General features: G+C 40.5%; 1 protein-coding gene across 2 annotated transcripts in view; it reads right to left on the bottom strand.

Annotated features, from left to right (window-relative positions):
- Positions 1-24,975, bottom strand: part of unc5b (unc-5 netrin receptor B) — a 139,362-nt gene that overhangs the window by 23,509 nt on the left and 90,878 nt on the right. For both annotated transcript variants that reach the window (XM_007897871.2, XM_007897865.2), the window contains 6 exons: positions 17,502-17,723; positions 13,425-13,568; positions 11,700-11,803; positions 5,556-5,736; positions 3,078-3,245; positions 1,096-1,260 (listed from right to left, as the gene is read on the bottom strand). In XM_007897871.2, coding sequence (XP_007896062.1) covers positions 1,096-1,260; positions 3,078-3,245; positions 5,556-5,736; positions 11,700-11,803; positions 13,425-13,568; positions 17,502-17,723 — 984 coding nt within the window. The remainder of the gene's footprint in view (positions 1-1,095; positions 1,261-3,077; positions 3,246-5,555; positions 5,737-11,699; positions 11,804-13,424; positions 13,569-17,501; positions 17,724-24,975) is intronic.

Genomic DNA, 24,975 nt, shown 5'->3' with positions numbered 1-24,975 from the left:
TCCAAACGAGACACTGAGAATCATTGCAGTTTTTTTGCTGCTGCACCAGCTGAGCTCAGCTAACTCAGCACATGAACCAGAGACCTTCCTTGTGTATGATCCACAGTACCATGCCAAACGAGCGCCAACTGAGTCATTGATGCTCATTTCAAACTCAGTATCAGACACCCAAATACAAGAGGAATCTCTCACTCAGTAATCACTAACACCAGCCATCTTTTCATTATTTGTTAATAGAGCAAACAGAACAAACTGACACTTTGGGCAATTGGCCATTGATCACATGTGAGCCTTGATAGAGATTGTCACATTCTATTTGGTCATGAGAAGCATGGAAGAGCCACATGCAAAATCCATTATAAACAACTGAATTCTGTACAAAGATTAACTATAGAACAAATCTTTGTAAAACTGTGAAAGAATTCCTGAGGAATGGAAGGATCAAAGGTCTGCCCAGCAGTCACCATGATGGAATGCTTCAAATCTCAGCTGGTACAAAGACAAGGTCCAGCCTGAGGAGAAGGTTGTGGCTTGACCACAGGGCTTGGAGCTGTAGAACGAGGGAGGAATAATAGCCACTTACTGCATGGGTCACAAGCACCTCCTTTGTTGGAGCAGTTGTTACAAAAGCATATGGGAAGATCTCCATGAAAGCGAACATCTCACCTTCTGAACTGAGGAGAAACGGCACTGGAAGGGAGACGGCATGGATCGATTAAATAAACATAGGGAGAGAATCGAGGGTTGCAGAATGGAAACCTTTACAAACAGTGCATTCTTCTTCATTTGGGATTTGGTCTGTCTTTTTTGACGGGCCCCTTACCTCCACCACTGTAAATCAGGGCAAATTTAAGTAACTTCGTGCTCCTGCTTATCAACAGCATTTAGTGTCAAACGGCAGGATTGAAGCTCCGCAGATAGTGTAGATTGCATATTTAAATCAACATTGTTGACTTCACCTGCTGCTGGTACCACACAGATGTAGCACATTGCAAGCACAGCATCTGTGTGATGTGCCCAGCTTTTACCTGCTGCTAGAGCACACCCCTGCAGAGAAATTCATCCAATGGCAATCTGTGCTACTTTGCTACTTACTCTGCATACAGAGCCCATCTGTGCAGTTTTTGGACACCAGCACTAGACCGGAGCAGTCTCTGCCTCCGTTTCTGGGGGACGGCGCCGCGCACTTGCGGCTTCTCCAGTGGGTGCACTCTGTGCTGCAAGCCGACCATTTGCTCCACTCTGTCCAGCCACCATCAACTGCATTTTACCAGGAAAAAGAAAATAAGAAATAAAATAAAAATGATTTGGGGTCACATCACAGCCAGCCAGCCCTGCTTTAATTAAATCACTATTTCTGGGGCTTCACACCTGATGCTCTGATTCAAGACGCCACACGCTCACTCACTCTGCAACATTCCCCTTACTTCAGTTGCACTGCCAGGAGCACAGATCAAAAGGCATATTCCAGCACAATGCATGCTTGAATGGCCTATTAACTCTTTGCCTTGACCGGTCTACTTGCTCTGCCATAAGGCAGTAATTTGCCATGTTGTGTGGTGAGCGGAAAAGGCAATTAGTAACTTTTACACACCATCTTATCACGAACAAGCTAAGCAAGCTGTTTATTTACAGAACAGAGGCACTGATGTTTGAGGTAGATCTAAAAAAATTGAGGCAGAGGTCATCTGTTTCCAATGATCATGTGTCAGCACAATATTTACAGGTCCATTTTATATAAAACATCCTGTAAACAGTCCGGGTTGACCCAGTTGCAGAAACTCTTCCCCCAACCCAGTTAAACTTAAGGACAGATGCCTCAGTGTCATTGACAACGTGCATGTGTAAACTCGTTGCTTGCATGTTGTCTTCACCATTTTTAATTCTGGCTGTTAGATCTCCCTCAATGACTGGAGCCTCTGGAATCAGCAGGTCTACTTCAATTACCCCACAGTGCTGTCACTGGAAGCCAAACTGTCAATATACAGGATACTAACCTCCAAATGTGCCTTCTTAGCAGCTGCACTTCTTTCCTGCTAACTAACACTGATCAGAATAATTGCTAAAGTTACAAATTCTCCTATGCAGTGACTGAATGTCAGTACGTTGGAACTGCAGGATCGAGTGGCAAACATGATTCATAGAATCTTAGAATCGTACAGCACAAAAAGAGGCCATTCGGCCCATCGAGTTTGTGCGGCTCTTTGAATAGAGCAATTAATGTCAATCCCACTCCCCAGCCCTTTCCCCATAACCCTGCAAACCCGTCCTCCTCAAATAGATTGTGGAAAACAAAATTCCAGCATTGCAATAGAGATGTAACTCAATTTGTGCTATAAAGAATAGCTATAAAGAAGTGTGTTATAATAGAGCTGCCCTGTATAAAGAATCAGAGACTTGAATCCTGGAGTGAGATTCTCCGCTCAATGCCTGGCAAATGGGAATTAGATTTAAATAGTATGTATCTGGATCAACTTTAATCTGATCTCAATCTTCCTTTGGAGCTTTCAGTCAAGTAGAATATGTTTGATAAATTTTTGAGAGATATTTTAAGCCTTCCATTGTGTTTTTTTCTGGAGTTTGTCAGTGAAGTGGGGTTGGGGAAGGGTAGGAATAAAGAGGCAATTTGTTAAAGTAAAGTGAGTCATTTTTGGTGGATATCATTGTAAATACAACTGAATTCTGGTTGGATATTTTAATTCTCCATTGATTTATAATCTCCAGTGGAGTAGGTAACATTGTCATGATGGATGATATGTGGAAACTGCTGAGCAAATGTTTTCCCCCTGCAGAAGCATCTGAAATCTTCCCAAAAATATCCTGCAGTCTACCCACAAAAATGTTATATGTATTATATACATATAGTATGCATAGAACTATTCAGTTTATACAGCCATTTAGGGAACAGACCTCATATCTCACAGCGGATGGAGAGTAAATTCAATAATAAACAATACGGTTGAAATATTTGGAAGTTCTTGTGTATAATATGAACAAATCCAACATACACGCACACACCAGAGCCACCTCTTTTTGGATTTTCAGCATTGCTTACACCGGCTGCACATCAAACTCACCTGGGCACATAGTGCTGCAGGAAATCCTCTGGGAAGTTTGTCCGTCACAGAAGGCCCCGCTATTGAGTGGGGCTGGGTTGGTACATGTTCTCGTACGCTTCTGCCAGCCTCGGCCACAGCGATTGCTACATGTAGTCCATTCTGTCCAGGTGGACCATCCACCATTTACTGTGCGGAAAATCAGAACAGGATTTCTTTGGTTGAAATGTATATAAATAAAAATCTTTGCATTTGATACAGCAATCTTCACATCAGGAGGACATCTCAAAATCTGCTTCACAGGATACACTGAAAAGTGTACTGAATTTGTGTTTTGTAGGGAAACACAACAACAAATCTGCACGCTGCAATGTCCCACAAAGAGCCATGATAGATTTTATTTGGGAAATTGGTGGCCAGGAAACCAGGAGAAACTCCCTTCTCTTTCTGAATAATACCATGATCATTAAAGTCCACCTAAACAGGCAGATAAGACCTCAATTTAACATCTCATCTGAAAGACAGCACCTCCACCAATGAAGTTACACACCCTGGACTGCATTGGAATATCAGCTTAGACTGTGATTTTAAAGCCCCAATGTGGAAATTGAATTCACAGCCTTCTGACTCAGTTGTACACATGCTACCAAATCATCCAGACTAGCACCTGGAAAAGAGAGCTGTGCAGTATCATACTTTGTACTGCATTCCCTTCATTTCAGTCCAACCGAGTAGAGCTTGTCTAAACTGTATGTCCAACTATCCCACAACTGACCTTTCAATTACACTCTATTGAGGGGATTGACCTGCCTAAATTGGACAGCCGGTCAATAAAAATGATGACTGTCGCAGTGCTGAGGTTCTACCAGTCAAAAGCCATACAAGAGGATTTGAACCTGATAAACATATCCTATTCCAGTCCAGAATCCACCCTTTACAAATCTGAAGAAAATATTGTTTGAGGTTTTTTTCTGCACTTTGCCTGCTGAAATCTAGTATCACTTGTTGGATTGTGAGTGAACCTGAACATACCCTGAAATGTGCTATGCGTTATTTTTAGACAGAAATGCATATGGAGAATTTTGTGTCCCTGAAATCAGTATTAATCTGGAAATTTCTTAATTTCCGTCTTTTGAATTGCTTCTTCCATCTTCTCCCAGAATTACAAGATTCATAACAAACGCCAAACCAATTGCCTCCAACTTTCCTGTTGGTTAACTCCCTTTGAAACAAATTAAGCTTCTGCTTGGAAATGTTACTGAAGAGTATAAGGACAAGTAAAAACTGAGATGGACAAATGCTCCATAGGACCTAATGTTGTCTGTTCTGCTGGGAGCTGTTGATGATGAGAAAGACTTGTCTTTGGAGGAAGAGAGGCCAGGTTTGAACTGTGGAGATATGGGCATGGATAAATATTATGGTGCTGATGCTCGTTACATTTGGGAATCAGGTTGCAATCATACGGAGCTTCTGCCATGAGACAGTGCAGGTGGGAGTAGTCAACAATAGTGTCTTTTTCCACAGTCTATAGAAGAAGTGGGTTTGACAGCTGGGCTGGTCAACCTTTTCTTGTTCTATGCTTTCGTATTTTCTGACTTTGTTATCAATCATTGGCAGCCAATCTTCAGGCATTTACGTGAGCTTACCTCAAGCCTGCCAAGTATTATCAGATTAACCCTAAAACATGTCATACTGAATATGCACAATGCAATTGATGAGGCATGTTAACTATTTTGTTGTTTGCATCAGTAAATCCTGAGATCACAATAACAATGCCCCTCTTTTTATTGTAACCCATTGGCAGCTCCGAAGGCTGAAGATTATTCTGCATCATTCATCTTAGATCTTATCAACAGCATATTAATTCTTTCTAAATTCCATTAATGTACTGCTGTATACTGAACAGACCACACACATTTGTTATGTTTTTTTCCCTTCTTTTTCAGTCAACAGTCAGGGAAAAAACAACCAATGCCCAGAATGATGCAGAATATGCAACATTGCTGCTGAAACTGGAATTTTAACTTGCTAATCAAAGCTAGGTGTTGACTAACACGTCAAGTGGAGCCCTATTAATTGGGATTCTGCTACTTCCAAAACCTTCAACAAGTAAATTATAGATTATTAAATCGAGTTGTTATTGCTTTAAGGGCTAGCAGTAGGAAAGCTGCTGATGTACAAGCAATTATACTTTTCCTATTTAGAGTATTAGTCATCAGAACAGCTCATCGCACAACACCAGGCTGTACCCATGTTATACCTGGATCTGTTAAAGGACCAAGTTGCTGCACTGATGTGTCAGTGGAACTTTTCCCCCAAAAACCCGAGGTACACTGGCAGATAACATTTATGGCACATGTTGCTGTGTCACTGGACGTTCACCTATAGTGTAAACTGATCGTTACAAATCCAGCTATACTGTAGTCAGTAACTGACAGGCTATAATGTAAATTGGTCCTGTATTTTCTGGATACTGTAAACTCTAGACCTGCTTCTTACCGTATACAAGCACTGTGGCAGTGGTACTCCTCCGCTTGGCAACAATATTCTTAGCCACACACGTGTAGTTCGCTGTGTCTGACAGACGAGCTTGTTTGATGATCAGGTTATGGTCAATGGTGATGAGGAAGTTGGAGTCTTGAACTGGGTTGATAACATCTTCATTCTTCAGCCATTCCACCTAAATGAAATGGGTGATTGGGGGGAAAGGGTGGAGTTGTGGTGGAGAGAAGAAAGAGAGTATCATTAAACTAGAGTATCCCTCAAGATGCCAATGTGTTTCAATTATTCTTGGCCAGCAAAAAAAATCTTTGAAATCTTAAAACTAATGTAATAACTTGTGAATTAATAAAATGAAGAAAGTTAGAATTCAAGGACAGATATGGTTGGGTTGAGTCATGAAAGCCTCCAGGTATCAAGAGAAAGATTTGCATAATTAGTGCACTTCTTTCCCATTAGTGAGACTAATCGCCACAGGTTGCTGGGCAGAAGGACTTCATCAATTGGGGACTCTGAGGTAAAGGAATATTTGATGGCTTTTGTGCCACTGTTTAAGGAGCGGAAACAAGTCAAAGTAAAAGAATGAATTGCAAGCTGGAGAGTACTTAGCACTCACTCAATAATGTTTTGTTTGCTTTTCCTTTTGTGAAGAGAGTTTACGTTACCCCGAACCTTTAACAGTTCACTGCAGATGGATGCTCTAGCCATGCACGCTCTGAGACGGTACTTCATCACAATCTGGTTAAGACTTGACAAATAGCTATTCTCACGTAAGAAATTTATCTCAATTCTCTTCCCCTTTTCTGGCCCAAATTATATAATCAATAATTATAAAGGTATCAATTCAAAATACATCTGTATCAAATGATATTAGCTGCTGGCTGCCTAGTCCTCAGTTGTCAGATCCAGACCCAATGAAGCATGCAATTTAATCTGTGAAGGACACTGAATCATTTCATCCACAGCTAAGCAAACTGGCTCAGAAAGCAAATTTTATTATCATAGTTTTAATGCATTTCTAATTAATTTGTTCCTTTTTTCCCCATATACAGGTACAAGTGTTCAGTGATTAATCAGCCCGACCTCGAGAGTTCTTTTCTTAATTTCCTGCGATGTTGACTTGTTATTAAAATATATTATAATAAATTGTCTACGTCTGCAATGTCACGCACTTTTTTTCACACATAAAAAGCTTTGGTTCTTCAGAAATTATCTCTTTTGCATCTTGATGTTTTAACCTACATTTTACGTGTCTCTTACGTCTCTCTGGAGGCACCTAAACAATTACTGCAAGTGCTGTTTGGAAAAGTAGACAACAACAACTTTCATTTGTGTAGTGCCTTTGATGTAGGATAATGTTTGAGTGTTTCACAGTGGTGGGGTTGGACACCATGTGAGAGAGAAAGGGGAAGGGGATTACAGGATAGATGGAAGGGATGAGGTGGAGGTTAGAGGCAGCGAGTTTCAGAGGTTAGAGGCATAAACTTCTTATGACTCCTCAAATAGAAAAGGAGGAACAAACAATGCCTGTTAAACCAGAGACAGTGGCATATCAAAGGCCCTTATTGTGAGGGATTACCTGTGCATTCATTAACTATGTTAAACTGGGTAGCTAGAAACTGCTTAATGTTGAGCTGTACATTTCTCTGTTCAGAGATTCACATAGTGAGTTGTACTGTGGTAACGGACAACTAAAATGATCAGCTAGATTCTTCTAAAAGACACATCAAGCAAATTCTTAAGAGAATTTCATTGCCTATTACGTTTTTTATGTGACACACATTATGAGTGATAGGGTAGTCGTCAGGGATAGTGGGAAGCCAAGAGAAAGAAATACAGGAGAGAAGCAAAGGGAAGAGAGAGAGAGGGAGAGAAAGAGATCAGGATACAGAAACAGAAAAAAAAATCACAATTGGTTTGGATGAAGAAGACCCTTTGGCCCTTTTGATCTCATCATTTCTATATCCACCCTACTATCTTCCCATCACAGTATCAAGTTATTTTAAACAAGGCCAGTGTCCTGGTCTCAACCACTCTTTGTGGCAATCTGCTCCAGTCATTAATTATCATGAAATACTCTTTGCAATTCTAAACCCATGTCCTCTTATTCTGCTGTCCTGGTGCATGCTAAAGTATTGCTCTGGTTTTACTTAAGGCTGGGAAGTGAAATACTGTAGAAGGGAACAGCCAAGTGACAGACACCCAGGAAATTACAAATGTGATCAACATCAAGTGAACATTTTGGGTCCTGTGCACATATAGTTGAGAAATAACAAGAGAAGCGTGTAAATTTTAAATGGAAACCCAGTCTTGGCATGTTTAACACTTACATGCATACAGTATACAAAAAAGTCAGAAAAGGGAAGAATGTTGCTCAGAAAAAAGTCTGATCAAAATATATAAACACTGGTTCAGAGACCGAATATAACATCCGTTGTGAGGATCCAGAACTCAAAGACTCCAGGTTACTGACATATTGCACTTATGCAAGATGAATCTGATTACTCTTGAACACTCAAGAGTAAGAGACAGAGTTTGAAACCCGCAGTCTCATTGTGTTCCCTGGTGACTGCATCAAATATGCAAATGACTTAAGCAAGCTGGGTGGTGCAGTTATGTATAAAATTGCCAATGGGAAACAATAAATAATTAACCGAATGACATTGAGAAAATGTAACTCATGAGCCTGAAGGGTGAGCGAGTCACCTGCTTCTTCATGTCCTAATTTCAATCATGTTGCTCAATCCCACTGCTCCGAAGTAGGTAATTCTATTCTTATTGATACTATAATAAAACTGCTGGTGGCAGTCTGATCTCCTTCTAGACTTATAGTCCTGTGAGACTACTGGCTTTTGTGAATTGCTAAGTAACCTCTTGCCTCTCTAATTCATGCCATGTAATGCTCAATTTTCTCCAATACAATTCCCCAGCCCTCTCTATCCTAGTACTCTACTCCAAAAGTACAGCAACAAAGCCCCCTTCGCCTTTACAATACAGTCTGAAATCTAAAAAAAATCAAATGGTTATTTCAAAGCGCACCAAGGATGAACTGGATAATAATGCCTAGAATATGGTTTAATATTTATGTCAATGTATTCACAGAGATGTAGATTTAACAGCTACTTCTAGCATTGGAGGGGGAATTAATAGGAGAAACAAAGATGGGCCTGAATAAACAAACTAGAATTTGCTAACCCAAAAGCTGCTAGGAACGTGGGAGAAGCCATGACCCCATTGTCATAGACCTCTGAAGAATGAGGTGGTCTTTTATGCTTGTCATTGCAGACGTATACAACACACACTGGAAGGCATGGAAGAATTGAATTTCAACTGCAGCAAAAGAGGAAGGAATAATGAATAATTTTTGCATTTGATATATAGTGCCTTTCATGACAGGGAAGGGGGGGATGGGACATCTCAAAGCACTTCATATAGTAGGCTATGAAACGTAGTGACTTTATATTCGTAGGCAAATTTTTCAGCCAATTTGCAGAGAGCAATGTCCCATGAAGTGAGTGACACCAAATTTTAGGTTGGGGGGAGGTGGGGGAGAGATTGTTATCTAAGACACTGGGAGAAACTCTGTTCGCTTTTCAAATAGTTTTATGGGATCTTTAACATCCACCTAAACAAGCAGATGGGACGACCTCCTTCAATATTAGCAGCCTACAAAGAGCAAGTTCTAATAGCACCTTTACACAGGTAATCCAGGACCATGGCTTTATCGACAAGCCTCAATCTTACGGTTTATGGTGTCAACAAAAGCACTCGGTCACGTTGCTGAATTGTAAATCATTGCCACTAGCTATCATCCCCATCTAACCCAATTTCTCCTTTGTTTTCCTTTGATTTCCAACGTACTCGCAAACAGTCTGAGTAATAACAGGACTGCACAATGCCACCATTGATGGCAATATACTGACAGGTTGGTGAGGGCAGTGCATGTCTTTAAGACATGCATTTAAGATTGGGTGGAATTCTGGAAAAATCTTGACAATTCAGTCTTAATTTGGCAGCCGATTTTCCACATTTTATAAACAACACTCGGATTCCAAATTAGGAATGGAGGTTAGGAATTTCTACTATTTTGTGGAAATAAAATGTTCAATTTGAAGAGAAGATGGTCACACAGGCTAAGTGAAATTTCAGGCCTGTGATTTCCTTCCTTTCCTGGTAAACTTGTGCGTGGTGGTCAGCTGATAGCAACAGTTACCAGTTTCCATCAGTAAGAGACATCAGCTTCTCATTAAAGAAAATCCGAACACTGGGATATTACAGCTGGCTGAATCCCTCCACACACTCGGTGCTATTCCTCTCATCCATACTTTGTGCCAGAGTGAGCGTAGAGAACTTCAGACTACATCATTTATTGTGACCAAATCAAGAAACAAAATGGCTCAGCAAAATCATTTAAAGGCACTTCACTTACACTGGCCAACTCATGCCCCCACCTATAGAACACAACATCACTGGTAATTGAAGAAGGTGGGAAGGCTAAGTATGTTGTTAGATGTCAAAACAAACCACAAAAAACAGTGTAAATGTTATATTTCAGTAACGATTTCTTGCAGGGCTGAATCAGAGACATTCATCAAAGCCCTGATGGGTCTGCTGAGGCTGACTAATTTGTCAGAGCCATCCAGTTAACTATCAGAGAACAAAGACTGTTCACTCCCTTCCCATTTCAAACACCATTTGGCACTTTTTAATCTGGCAGCAGCAAAATTCTGCCACCAGATGACGTGGAAAAAAGAGAGAGAGATCATAGTCATTTTACTGGATGCATCTGTATCACACCAACCTTCGCAATAAAAAAACACTATAAAACAGGAGCAAAACGACTGTGAAATGCTGCTATATAATTTATTATAAAATCTGGTATGCACGTTCCATCTTCATGAATATATTTATATCCTCTAAATATAACAAAACGACTTCAGCATTAACCAACTGACAACCGCAACCAACTTTTACACTGGATTGTGCGGTTATGTTTTTAACACTGCTTCAGCATGGTAACCACTGGGACATGGGGAACTCAGAAACTGGGGTCGAGAGAGCCTGGGACAGAAGGTTAAACATGCTCTCATGCTGCCGCCAGGTGTGCTGGCAGGCACGTTCCACCTGCGGCTGGGGGATGAGTCTCGAGCCTGCAGTTAGAGAAACAGAACCCGGGGCAATAATGTGGTTCAAGTCAGAGCTGGTCTGTGCGGAATCACCCCAGAGATCAGAAAATGCCCTCTGACCATAAATATAAAGTGCTGAATTGGAAACCACTGAGCGTGCGAAAACCATTGATTCAGATTGCATCCTCCGGCATGTTCAAGTGGAGATCAATCCTAGCACCAAAGCTCTAATATACTTCAGGTTGCAGTGAATGAGCAGTCAACAGGTTCATGTTAGCAGCTCTGCTGAGAATGTCTTACAAAGAGTTAAAAATCCCTTCAGGCTTTTTAAAAGAAAAAAATCCTTCTGAACCTCACAGCTATTACATCTCTGCTCTGAAATGGAAAGAGAGATTAAGTGTCCCAATAGTCCTTTGTAATCTTCAACGGGAATTTTCAAAAGTTAGATTTCAAGACCTTTATAAGACTGGTGCACAATCCATATCTTTATCATCTGACACCATGTTTGAATTCACTGTTGCAAGACTACCATGCTTTCGCCCCCAGATTCAAAAAACATATTAAAGGGTTTTAAAGGAGAATGTAATGAGGTGGAGTGACACGGCACTGACACACAGTTTTGTATCTGAGGTTCCTCACATGTATGTGCCTGACTGTGTGGGCGTGCGTGTGCGGGTGAGGTAATAACTGACCACTGGGAGTTTCTGCAAATTGAGAAGGTAAAACAACAGACAGAGGGAGAATCATCTTAGACATCTTCCAGTAGCTGTCACAGGAGAACCCTAGCAGCGAAATGTAAACACAAGTCGACTGTCCGGATGAGAGTGGGAATTTTACACTTGTCTGAGGTGGGTGTACAGGTGAGAGCGGGAATAAAGGTTTGTGAATCCTATAACCTACACAAATGAGTGGGAACTTTAACATCAGCGGTCGGTGCAGTGTGTATACCTGTGCAGGTAAGAGTGCAAACTTTACACATGGGGTGGAGAGGGGGTTGGGGTGGGGGGGAAGAATGTACCTCTGCAGGTGGGATCCCCTCTGGTGGGCGGCATTGCAGCAGCACCTCGTGCTCCAGAGAGACGTCTGTTCCAAGTGGTTCCTGTTCAAAATTCTTCCTCAAGTCTGCAACAAAAGTAATGAAACTTAAATTAAAATCATGGTGGGAGGGGTGGGGGGGGGGGGACGGTCTTCTCAGAAACCACTGAGCTTCATCCACCTTTACTTGCAATGTCACTCAGTTGGTATGATCATATTCCATTACGTTTATCCTTCTCCAAATGACTAGCTACAGACCCAGTGGTTAAATTTAATCTGCCCCAAGTTTATTACCTCTCAATGACATCTATGCTGTGCACATTCAGGCTGGTTGCTGTGTTAGGATTCACAACGCTTTATTGGTCTCTCTGTGCTATTTGGATTTACAATCCATGCCGCCCTCCACATGTTTTGCTCAAAATAAAAAAAGTTTCATAAAAAGACAATGGATTCTTTCAGCTGCAGTCATAACATTGGCTCCTCGCTGGGCTTCTTGGCTGAGCCATGAAAAAAACACCATGAACAAGCATCAATAATATCTGCTTCAAGCATTTCCTTTTGAAAGGAACGAGCAGCAGGAATTGGGGCGAGAGAAGCAGCAGCTTAGATCAAAAATGCTCTGTGACCTTCTTTATCCTCTTACTCAAGTACTCGTCCTTGCGATTACGTCACTGTGAAAAACTCATCTTACAAATGCCGAACATTCGTTTACACGACAGAGCTTCAAATTCTGGCTCTGACTGATGATCGATAGCATCACTGAGTCAATTGACAGGTGGCAATGACGGACAGTAATGGAAAACCATCCACAAAAAAGCCAGGTTTTATCTATACACTGAGTATTTTCTGTTGTTTTAAGCTGTAGAAAAATATTTTAGGAATTGTTGTTCCATATTGATTTGTTCTCTCTGAAAATCCTTTCATCTATTACCCTCCTTTATAAAATTCAGCCTTTTTTCCTACATATCAGTCAAACACAAGTCTGGCTAAGAGGTTGGTGTGCGTGAGCCAGACCTTCATATTAATATACCTATTGAATGATGTTTATTTCAGATCACACATCAGAGTGCTGTATCAGCAGGAGCTGGGGTTAGTCATGCAGAGAACAGGCAGCACCTGGGAGTTAGACTGATATTGTTACGGGGAGAAGGGGTGTCAATCAAAGAGCTTTGATGACTTCCTAAGCCTCGAAAACAAATCTGAATGTCTAGACTGGTCATCTGAACCCAGACAAGATTCAATGCAGCTTTGAAATTACTCCCTGGTTTCTGTTGTTATGTTACAATACATCTGGTTTTAAACTGGTGTGTGTGTTTTGTGAAAGGTTGTGAGAGAGTGTGTGTATATGTGTGTGCACAAGTGGTGCCTGTGTGCGAGAAGTGTATGTCTCTTTGTGTAGGGTTGTGAGGATGTGTATATGTGTGTGAGAGAGAGAATGAGAGAGTGTGTGTGTACACGAGTATGTGTTACACAAGTGGTTAGTGTAGCCAGGATGGGCAGTTTTGGTGTGTGTTGAGTGTGTAATTGATTGTAGCAAAAGCTAAACTCCAAACAGGTAGTTTTTGTTGTGAATGTTGACTTTGACCTTCATCCAGATTTATACCTTTTTTAAAAAATTAAAGTTGTGTTGTAAAGATACTGAAGGCAAAACCAAACCACAGAGGCTAATCCAGGTTCATCAAGTACATTAAAGTTAAGAGATACTCACAAGCAATGCGAACATAGGCTCTCCTGCTCTTTGTTGTGCCTGAGGCACTCCAGGCTACACATTGGCACCAGTAGTCTTCCAAACCAAACAGTTCCTCCACTTGCTGACGTGAGACCTCGATATGAACTTCTCGAACCACTAGTCCTACACGAGAGAGAGCAAGAGAAATAGAGAAATTACAAGAGCCAAAGGCTAAAACACAGAATGTGAAACAAATGGATGTGGCTTCACAACAAATTCTTTTTGTTTATTCTTGTCAAAATTAACTCCTCAATCCTGCATGACAATTCACTTCAGCTCCACTTATCAAGTTCAGCCCATTTTATAATCAAGTGTGAATTTGCTTCCTTTAAACCAAAAAAACATCATATTTTAATTTCTTCTTCGTGTGTTGGGAGTTCATGGCTCACAATTTTGCCCAATTTTAACATAGGCTCACAATAACAAATAGGAGAAATGAGAAAAGGGCACAAGTTCTCTGGTGTACAGTTTCCGCAGACATATCAAATCACTTGCTGTTTATTTACAGTGTCGTGGAGCCCATAACTATTTCCCAAGAGAAATGCAGTTCCTGGTTTCCTGGCATTTTATAACATTCTCTAGCACGAGTGTTGATAGTTCTGTGGGTGAAACAGGTAAATAGATAATAACTGCTTTTCATTTATGGTGATAAATATTTATTCAATTCAATGGATGCGGTCGGGGGATAGTTTCCATTGACTCACCATCAAGGTGGGTGGATGGAAACAACTTCATTTTTCATCTTGCCAAATATCAGTATCGGGCAGTCACAGACCAGGGTTAGATACAGAGGATGGACCTCCCTCCACTGCACCACAACATGTGCCTTCACCCAGCCTCAGAGAAACACCAGGTGTAGCAGTTCTATTGATCACAACAGTCATTGTCATGGTCTCTCTGAGGTTACTAATCCCATGGTAGATCACAGCTGAACCTTCTAGGAACACGAGTGAGAAACGAGGACTGTACCTCCAACAAAGAGATCGGGTTTGTGATTTTGTGGGCTGGATTCACATTCTAACCCTCTCAACCCTCAGCAACAACTTGCATCTATACAGTGCCCTTCATGCCAGACTCACCACTTTCCATTGTATAGAAAAAACAATGAATAGATTGAAACTGACATTTTAGTAAATGTTAATTCCTAGCATTTCTAATATTTTGCTTTAATTTTGGATTAAAAAGTACTGCTGTGTTTCATTCAAAGTCAGCATGTCTTCAGCCAGCAATGAAGCTCAGCAATTTTGTTTGTCTGTCTCAAATTGCCCTTTCTCTAAATAGAAATAACCCTTAAGACATAGCTGTGATGTGGCGACACACTGTGTGTGGAAGTGTTGTTTGGGCGCATGGCTGAGCCTGAGAAAGCTGAGCTAAAGTACTTGCCCACAATAAGTAAAAGCCAAGCCACCCCTTGCTGCTCCTGTGCAGCCCTGAGCAGTGGGTGCAAACCATTGTCACTTCCAAACTACTCTTCCAATTTCCTGCTCGCTGGTCTCCCCACCTCCAAGAGTCCATTACATCCTTTCTTGCCCAGCTCCACTGACACCCTATCCCCCCTGCAGACCAGGTTAAGAATCCTCGTCCTCAACTTCTAATGCCAAACTATTCCACCCCTCTTATTCCCAAAATGAGAATTTAATTAAATCTCAGGTATTAAGCCTGATCAACAGGTAGAAAATAAATTATTCTGCTTAAACAGAGGGAAGTGTACTATCTCAGGATCCTCTAACAGTTTGACACAGGCTATAGTTTGCACATACTTAGACATATGGCTCCTTAATCCAAGAGAACACAGGATTGGGATGAAACAGGAATAGAGTAAAAAGTAAAATTTAAAAGTAAAAATAGTGAAAAAGTAGAAAGACACCACAACGTCCTTTTTTTAATAAACAAAACAAAAATTGGAGCACCAGCTGAATATATAAGTGTCTCCAAAATTGTTAGCAGACATCTTTCATGTCTGCCGCTCAGTCTGTTTTCAATTCAGCATTTACATTTTATAAAATGACATTGATCACAGGCACACTTTTAAATGCAGGGTCCTATAAGCAGAAATCCACTTTTGCCCTGCTGTCTGTTCATGTCACAATGAGTGCAGTTAATTAGCGCAGGCGAAACAAGCCCTACTTACAAGCATGGATTGGGTCTTTGTGCTGTTAAGCAAAGGGAAAGCAAATAAGCAGTACTTAAAAAATAACATATGTCCTGACACCACAATGAGTATTGACAGAAACATGCCATCGGTGCCATTCAGGTTGGCCAAGAACAGACATCATGGAGACAGTGTTCTGAATGCATAATTATAGGTCTGCTCAAAGCAGGAAGAATACTCCTTGTAATGTAAACACACATTAGCATTTAACACGAGTTTAAGCTGTCTGCAGTTCACGCTCTGCATACCAGTGAGGTTGTCTTTTCAGACCAGTATCTGTGCCTAATTGGCACTGATGGTGCTAGAATCTCCGTCACTGTGACTGTATCACCAACTATCTGGTGAATGAAAAGTATAAGAAATAAAGTTGGCAAAAGAAAGCCTGGCCGGTGGTACCAACTGAGGATGTTTTCTAGCAGGAACATTTCTTGTGCCAATCGAGAAAACATACTTGAAGCTCTGAATCAGATTCAATCCATTGGTATACTAGGAGACGATTGCCCAACTGCACATGTGACCCCAGACATTGTGTAAATATTGCGATGTGGGTTTTGTGCAGCTTCCTTATGTTTGCTTAAAGTTCAGCATGAGCAGTTGGAAGCAGCATATTTTAGGGGACAGTAAAGGCATTATAACCGGTCTCAGCATCAGGGGTTACAGAGTTGACGATCAGCCAGAGTTTCAACAACCTGAGGCTTGCAATTAAACTTCGTCTTTGCCTACAAGACCATTTTGTCTTAAAAATTAAGATAGTGCAGCTTTGATGGCCTTTGCTGTTGAACAGCTTGCTGGCACTCACTGTGTGGTATTATTAATGTTATTATTAATATGTCACTGTGTGCATATAAAGAACGGTCACTTTAGTAAAGTTACCGCATAGCTGTTGGTATCTGCAGATCCACACCTCACACTCCTAATATGTGTCTGTGCCTCTAAGAGGAGAAAGGGATGAGGAAAATAAATTATTCAACTAAGAAAGAAATTATCAATGGAGAGAAAAGCAAGCATTTGGTTCCTTTTGACCTTCCTTCTAAAGAATGGGAAAGAGCGAGTCAAAGTACCATCCACTTACTATCCCTTCTCTGTGGCCTGTAAACCAGGAGGTAGCAGATACAAACCCATATACTCTCAGCTGCTGAAGTTATCTGCAACTTGCTGTAACACCAGAAATGAACACCAGCAATCATTTGAGTCTTGCCCGTGTGGCATGAGGGAAAGAAAACCCATTTTCTGTGCAGTTTAAAATGCCACATATAGCCACTTCCACAGAAAATCAGATGAGGGCCTCATCTGAGCAAATAAAACAAAGTGCTACATAAAACCTTCTACTACAAATACTCAATTAACAAATAATCTTTGCAACTTTAATAGATTTTGTTGAATTTTTAGGGGATTGAAGGTTCAACCATTCTATAAAAAGTCATGGAGTTTCCAAGCCTGGCGTGCTTATGTATGGATCAAATGGCAATTAATTCTTTTCGATTTTGGGTTCTCCACTGCCTTCTGCTTTTTGCGATAGATTTGTCCATTATCAAAGCTGATTCAATTCTGACTCCTGACAGGAAGTGCATCAATCAAGAGAGTGATAGGGTCACTCAACACTCTCTCAAAGTTCTCGTGCAGAAGCCAGGTTACTTTCTAAACCAGCCTAATGGCAATCTGCCTGGTATACTTGCCAAGGTCACGCAATTATCACAGGTGAAATTTCCATATGATAAACCGAGGTAGAATGGAACTGATTCGCAGTAGGACAATCTGTGCTTCGTTGTACAGAAAGGCACATTTGCATGCATTGTAAAGGATGAAAAAAACACAGAACCAAAATCTGTGAGTCTCGCTAATAGCACACACTGATGTGCTGCTGGAGTCTGAATTCCTTATTGTGCTAGAAGAATGATTCCTACCTGTGACCGTGTCCACATTCTCTTCAGTCACATGATCCTTTTGGTGCACCCAGTCCCCATTGCACTTGAAATAGATCTGCGTAGCTGGCGTGGCTGTACAAGTCATCACCACAGGCTTGTTTTTCACAATGTAGGCATCCGATGGCTCCACCAGGAATCGAGGCAGTGGTTCAGCAGGGGTTGATGGGAATGACTCAGGCAACACATCGCTGTAGTCACTTCCTGCAGATAATAAGATAATAAGATAAGAGATTACTGGGAGCAGCTGAGAGATTTTCCTGCATGACATTTAATTCCACATTACAGGCGATCACAGGAAATAAAAGATTGTCCATTATCCATTAACACAAATTACTGAGTCTCCACTCCAGCAGTCAATCAGCCTTGGTAGTTCAACAAGTGTTTTCCACAAGCCAATGTGTTCACAAACTGGTACCAGACATAAGAGAAAGGGAATCATTTAGCACAAAGCCAAATCATGCCAGCTGCCATTATACACAAATAGTATTTACAATTGGCTATTCTTCAACCTGCACAATGTTGCTCTCCTATTTAAAACTGTATGATATTGCATGAAGTGCTCTAAGATGCTAACCAGTGTGAAGGGCGCAATATAAATGCAAGCTGCTGTTTTGCCCACAAAGTACACAAAATACTTTGCAGTACATCCTGTGAAGCGCTTTGAGATGTCTTCACGATGCGATAAAGTGGAACATCAAATTAAAGCATTCTAATTATTATTTTATTGTTATTTTTAGACTATGAAGGATGCTCATCTGTAGAAACTCCAGTCTAAAGAAGTTCTACCCTCATATTATCTTTGCTCTCATTAACTCCGTTTTCTCCCCTTCCCCAGTTAAAGTCCTTTTATTGAAAACTTTGGACGAAAACTTGAAAATGTATTTTCTGGCTACCATTTGTACTTTTGGCAGAGTTTTAAGTGCAAAGAAAAATACAGGTTTATCATTAGATACTGCAGTCATTAAATGATAATCATTGAGTAAACAAAAAGCTCGAGGGGGATCAGAAAATTTGCAAACAAATTCTTCTGGGATGCCACCGTGCTAAAACCTGGCTTTTCATACTGAGTGAGGGTCTCGACAATACCAGTAACATCCAGCCCCTAGCACTGTCAAGAAAAACTTAAACACTGCTTCAAGTCATGCCTTTCAGTTAGTTTTTTAATGTCAGATCCAAGCAATTTACTGCTATAGCTGTATGCAAAAGCCAGAACAGTACAATGTCTCAGTGTTTGGTAGGCATACTGTTGAATGAAACTAAGACACATATGATCCCTTCAGCTATATCAGATTTACAAGAACGCTGATTGTGAAGAAGGGCTTTTTGAGGAAGGCATTCTTATGAAAGCAGAGAGAGACCAGAATAATATTTTCTTTGCACACCACAATGAAGTGAAGGAGAGGGAAGGAGCCCTTCCTTCTGAATCTAAAAGCGTTGTCTTGACATTAAATGCAATTATAGAGGCTTATTTTTCACAGAGATTAATCAATGTGGATTAATACAATTTGCATACCTCATTACTATATGTGGTTAGCAGGCTCTTAAATCAGAGATATTACTGTGTATAAAGTACCTTCTTCCTTGCAGTTTCTACGCCTAATACAAAATGTATTCACAGCCATGACTCCATGTCTGCTCATTTGACTCTGGCACTGGGCCACAAAGTGTAACATTTTGTGATACTGGAGATCGTCCTCTCCAGGGAAGAGGTTAGCAGGGAATTGGAAGTGGGTCAGTTTATATTAATAATATAGGATAACACTTTTTTCATTAACAGACTAAAGTGGCAAATGCAATCTTCCTGCTCAGGTTAAACGGGAATGGTACGTATGATTGCAGTAATCTAATTTTTTCAGCAGACGCAACTCTTCAACACCAACATAAATTGTAATCACTTCAATATTAATTCATATATTTACTAGCTCTCCAACCGCTTACGTGCTATGTAAAAGCCCTTATTCAATTGAGCTTCATAGTTCCTATTTTTATTTACTGTAAAGGAAGAGTTCCTTATATATGTTTGGTTCAGGTCAAGCTGGAATGAAACCTAGTTCAGTCAGCTCAGACCTGAACTCAAGACCCAGAAAGTGGCCAGTTTGTTCGACTCCAGGTTTTGAAGACAAGCTCATGTAGACACGACAGGACCATAAAACCACTGCCCTGCTCACAACCTTGAAAAAAAATTGGAATCACAGACAATTTAGATACCCTGGAACATACGCTTTCACAAAAGGGAAAAAGGAGGAGAGTTTGCCAACTTCTAATTAAAACATTACGCACTGACTCACTTTGCACGTTCACAGTTCTGACTCGCAACGGCCATCTTCAGATTGAATTAGCTACACGCAGCGGAATCACTGTAGAGGAACAAACACTCCTTGTGACTCCACCAAGATGACTGCTGTGCTTGCAGCAACGTGTCTGATTGATTAGCGAGTGCAAGAATGGGGCCATTTATTAATCGGAGACTTCCTGCATTAATAAATGCATATCATGCTTCCAAATCACATCGTGAAAAGTATGATGGAAATTATATTGAATTTCACTAACCAGCAGTAATATACAGTGTGCGACATACATTTATACCAAGATGTATCACTTTCTTGTTTAAGATTCAAGAGAGTTTACATTAGATGCACAACCATAGCATGTGTTCTAGGCAGACAAAGGCTAGATTTTAATGGGATATTGACGTATGTCAAAACTGAGTTAATCACACTCCTGAGCAGAGATTGCTCTTTGTGCACAGGAAAGCTCTGCAGTACGACAATACCATTTTTGAGCTTTCTGTACCCACTGTAGCCATGTGATCGCCAAAATTCATTAAGACGACTGGAGTTAAACCGTATTACAAACCTTTCCCATCGCAGCACACACACCACACCACCTGCTGCAAGACAAGTTTACTCAGGCCGCCATGGACTTTCAGCTGAGCTGTCAGTCTGCCTGGAAACTCTGCCACGACAGTGACATTCTCTCTTTAAAACAGCAGGGAACAAACTGTGATGGAATATCTCCATTTATATTATCAGTTCACGGTGCTTGGACAAAACAAAGCATTTTAAGCCAATTTGACAAGGAGAAGGGGAGCTATTTGCCAGAACGTGCATCGATTCCAAAAGTTCCATTAACCCTCAAAGGCCATAAGAAGGGAGTGGAGGCAGGAGCAGCTGCAATTTCAGCACATCCACTACATATTTCCCCATTATATGGAGTTAATAATAGTCGTTTCTTTGTCACCAGATTAAATCTCATTAAAATCAATGTTATAGTCTATTTACATGAAGTGAAAAGTCAGCAAGCCTCATAATCCCTAATGATTGCTACTAATTCAATGCATTTCATTAGCAAACAGTTATCACAATTTTCAACGCCAAACCCAAACAGCTAACAATTAGCCCATGGCCGATTTTTCTGCCTAAAAAAATTGTTTCAACCCGCTAGCAATCAGCAATTCAAAGAATCAAGTCAACAAAGAGAACCGATCAGGATTCCAGTGACTGGATAAAGAGGAAAAGGGAGTTGGCTATACCACATGATCAGGGTTTGAAGCTTCCAAGTTCCAACATACCCTTAAAAATGTTCTCCCTCCCTGTACCTTTTAGCTTTTAATGGCAACAATCTCTCTTTTCATTAACTATCCTTATAGAGAGTCAAATGCAAACAAAACCACCACAGCTCTCTTTCATTGCCTTGTTAAATTGTCACAGGGTACAATTCCACTATGACTTGGCAATCATTTACCCTTCAAATACATCAACAACAATGACTTGAATTTATATAGCACCCTTCATGTAGGGAAACATCTCCAATTCCAATTGACCTATAGAAAGCAGAACCAATGCAGGCTAGTTTACTCTAATCTGTCCTGAATGTATCACAGCTTGTTTTAGGTCAGTATTAGAATCAATTGAAATCTTTCAGTGTCTGAACAAGGCAAGGAGCTTGGCTTGCACATGAATCCTGAATGAAAGCAACTCAAACACACCCAAAGGGAGCTAAACTATTTTAATGTCTTTTACTGGTAGACTGTAGATCATAACTATTAAATAAAGCACTTTATACCCAGAAATACATTTTTTGTTTGTAGGAAGGTTCACTGGGAAAAACTGATTTGAAGTTTGCTCTAAAGATGCATGTTTGCAGCTGGCACACCCCTGGCCAATCGTCACATCGCTTTATTGTCAGCTAAAAGTGAAACCTGCAGTTGATGTTTCCTGCACTTGTTGCAACTCACACATTCTACAACAACAAGCATAAGACTAAATTAATAATCTTTGCATTTGATAATTTGGATAATTCATGAGTGCACTGTGAGCTCAGAGTAGAGGCATAGTAAATTGGCTCAGTAAATGAACAGCTTACCTTTCCGTACTTAAAACCTTACTTACGAAGGATGTAGGGAAACCCATTGGAGAGAGAGACAGACTGGTTAAAGTATAATTACAGCATTTTGTAATACTGCACTCTCTTCTGAAAAGCAGTGTTCAAACAAAGTCTCAAACAAAAATGTAAACCTGCAGACTTCAAGAGAGAATGCAATGTTGGGGCACTTCTGTTGTGTTTATCCTGGGTTTCCAGTAAATTATTTAACATTGAGGAATTTTCAATTATGACTTTTGTTTGTTTTTTTATGTTTCAATAACATTAAAAAAAATCTTAACCAGCATTTCGCAATATTTAGTGGAGCTTTGCACGTTTCAGTGGCTTCGCCTGTTTAAAGCTCTCTTCAGCCCCTGGCGAGAGGAAATCAGAGCATTTAAGTATAAATCGGGCTTCCCACTTTGAATCAATCTGCAACTGGAAGCAATGTCAGCAGTAATGAAAAGGGCATCAGAGTTATTCTAAATCCAGCCGCAGCCCTGCTATTATCTAAATGACTGCACTTAGTAAAGTGACTGCTTCATACCTTTTCTGCCAAAAGGGAGAGCTCTAATCATACAAATAACACAAGGAAGAAGCAGACTGTGCCAAGAATGCTTCACTTCTATGGTTTATGAACAAGGAGTGTTTAGGTATGTGGTATTCCTTTGGTGGGAATGAAAAGCAATGTACAACTGATGGAAAAGCAATGTACAGATCATCTTTAGAATACCTGATTTCTGCTGAAAAGCACTTGCTGATCACAAGTATTGTTTTACAGAGCAACACTTCAGAGATGCTCCTCTACTGTTGATCCTGGTCCTTCATCACTCCTAGCAACAAGCTGCTGAGTGTCGGTCAGACTGAATCATGAAAGAAAACTCTCTGCCTTGAGAGACAGAGTTCAGAGATATCAACTGCACGAACCTGTCTAAAGAACACCTCAGTGGGATCAGTTTTTTTTACAAGGTTCAGCTCCAAACACGGAGCAATGGGATACTTATTCAGAGCAATAGCTCATTGTGTCTTAACACCCAGGTAGGTCTGTATGTACATGTGGGTTTCCCCTCCCCATGTACAGCTCACACATACACCCACACTCTGCAAACAATGTAAGCATTTCTTTTTAAATATATATTTTTAAAAAAAACTATCAGAGCTGTTCTGCAGGAAAACTGAGGCTGACTGACTGATAATAATTACCCACCCAATGACCTCCTGCAAGTAGTTTTTTTGTTTTGCGGAGACTCTGGGTACTAGTTGCAGCACAATAAAGTTGAACACTCACTAGTGCTTTAACTACACTGTACTGCGGGGAGGTGGGGAGAGATAGAAATATACCCACAAGACATCAGAGTCGTAGACTGTTTAAAAGTTTATTCAATCATAATTGGATCAAAAAACGTTCTTTTAAAAAAAACTGAGAAATTTAGTGCTGGTTACAAGGAGGAATGCCGGGATTGGGAATGGAGTATCTTGCCCTCTTTTTCATCAAGTGTCAGCATTCTCCACTGCTTGAATTCCAATGACAGAATACCACTCCTTACCGCACCATGACATTGCCATTTCCCACATCACATAACCTCATGATCTCTCGAGTGAGACTTTAATTTAGTGCTAATTTATGGGAAGATCTGCATTGTTTATCGGTGCTGTGACTTGAACCCCCTTGGAATTGATGGTGCGGCTTTCCGTGTTTCTACCTGATGGAAAGCCATGACTTTCTTCTCATGAGGAATGGGTTGGGATTGAACAGTTTTCTGAGGTGAAAGGATATTATGTTGGTTGCATCTTGGACAGCAAACCACAGAACTTGCCACCAAACTTCTGCTTTGACAACCACTTGATTAAAAGTACGTTAAACAACAATTCAGCAACGCAAGGGCAAATGGGTAAGATGAATAAATGCTGTGCAAAATCCTGAGACACTGAAGGATTTCACTCTGTGATGAAATAGGAGAAATGTCACAACCGTCAATCTCGGCGAACAGTTGAAACACAACACATCATACATCATGTGTGGAAATTAGCCAAGAGACTGACACAGCGAAGCAAGTGTATTTTTTTTCATTTAAAAACATCTTATTGGTTGCTTTAAATCATTCCTATTTATCTCAAATTTCCATAGCTTTCCCGTGTACCCAGCGCTGTGGCTGTAAAGTGAGACCTTTGTTTACGTAGCAAGCTGAATAAAATTAGATTGTACCATGGAACCGCTCTGTCTGGCTCGACGCTGTTTATGTCCAGACGATATTTATAATAAAATTGAATGTCCTTCAGTACACAGCTGAACTGAGGGAATAATCGCATCAAGATTCAGTTTATATAGGGCGCTTGAACTCTCAAACATTTGATGTTCTTACTGCCAAAGCACGCAAAGCTGCCAAACCAAAGCAGTTATTCCAGGGACACAGTGAACTCAAGCACGTCTTGAAAGACTCGAGTCACATTCCAACTTTGTATCATTAGTAGGAAAGCATTCATTTTCAGCCATGTGTTCCAATTAAGAAGTACCTTGTACTTTGTATTCCTCCAGGCTGTTTGTAGCTCAAAGGATACACAGCATTTCTTGAGGCGAGCCAAGAAACAGACTGCTTTTCCTTTTGTTAATTGGTACAAATTTCACACGATTGCTACCCAGGTTTTGCAAATTACAGTAAGAACCTTCCAAATTGAATCTACATTCATTAAATCAAATCTGATATTACAGGACAGAGATGAACTTTAACTGTGCATGAACCCATTTAGGTTACGTACAGTCTCACTTTCAATTCTACTTGAGAGGGAAAAATGTAGCCAAGGCTAAATGAACCTTAATGTTAGGTTTGGAATTTAATAATTTCTGAATCTGGTCAGCCACATTTCTAGAATTCAATGCTCTGACTCTGTGCAATTTTTATGGTGTACTTTGGACGTTCTTCAACAATAAATTGCATTCCTGCATGGAGAAATATAGGGATTTAACTTGTGGTATTTCTTAAAGTCACGCAAATTGGAATTCCAGTAAGCGGAAGTACATCATGCCAATCTACAAAACACCTTTACAACCCAATCTATTTCTGGAATAGCACTTCAGTAAGCTAGAGGAAAT

The sequence above is a fragment of the Callorhinchus milii genome, unplaced genomic scaffold (assembly GCF_018977255.1).
Source record: "Callorhinchus milii isolate IMCB2004 unplaced genomic scaffold, IMCB_Cmil_1.0 Scaffold7, whole genome shotgun sequence".
NCBI lineage: Eukaryota > Metazoa > Chordata > Chondrichthyes > Chimaeriformes > Callorhinchidae > Callorhinchus > Callorhinchus milii.
The sequence above is the reverse complement of the archived record's forward strand: the minus strand, read 5'-3'. Positions and strand labels throughout refer to the sequence as shown.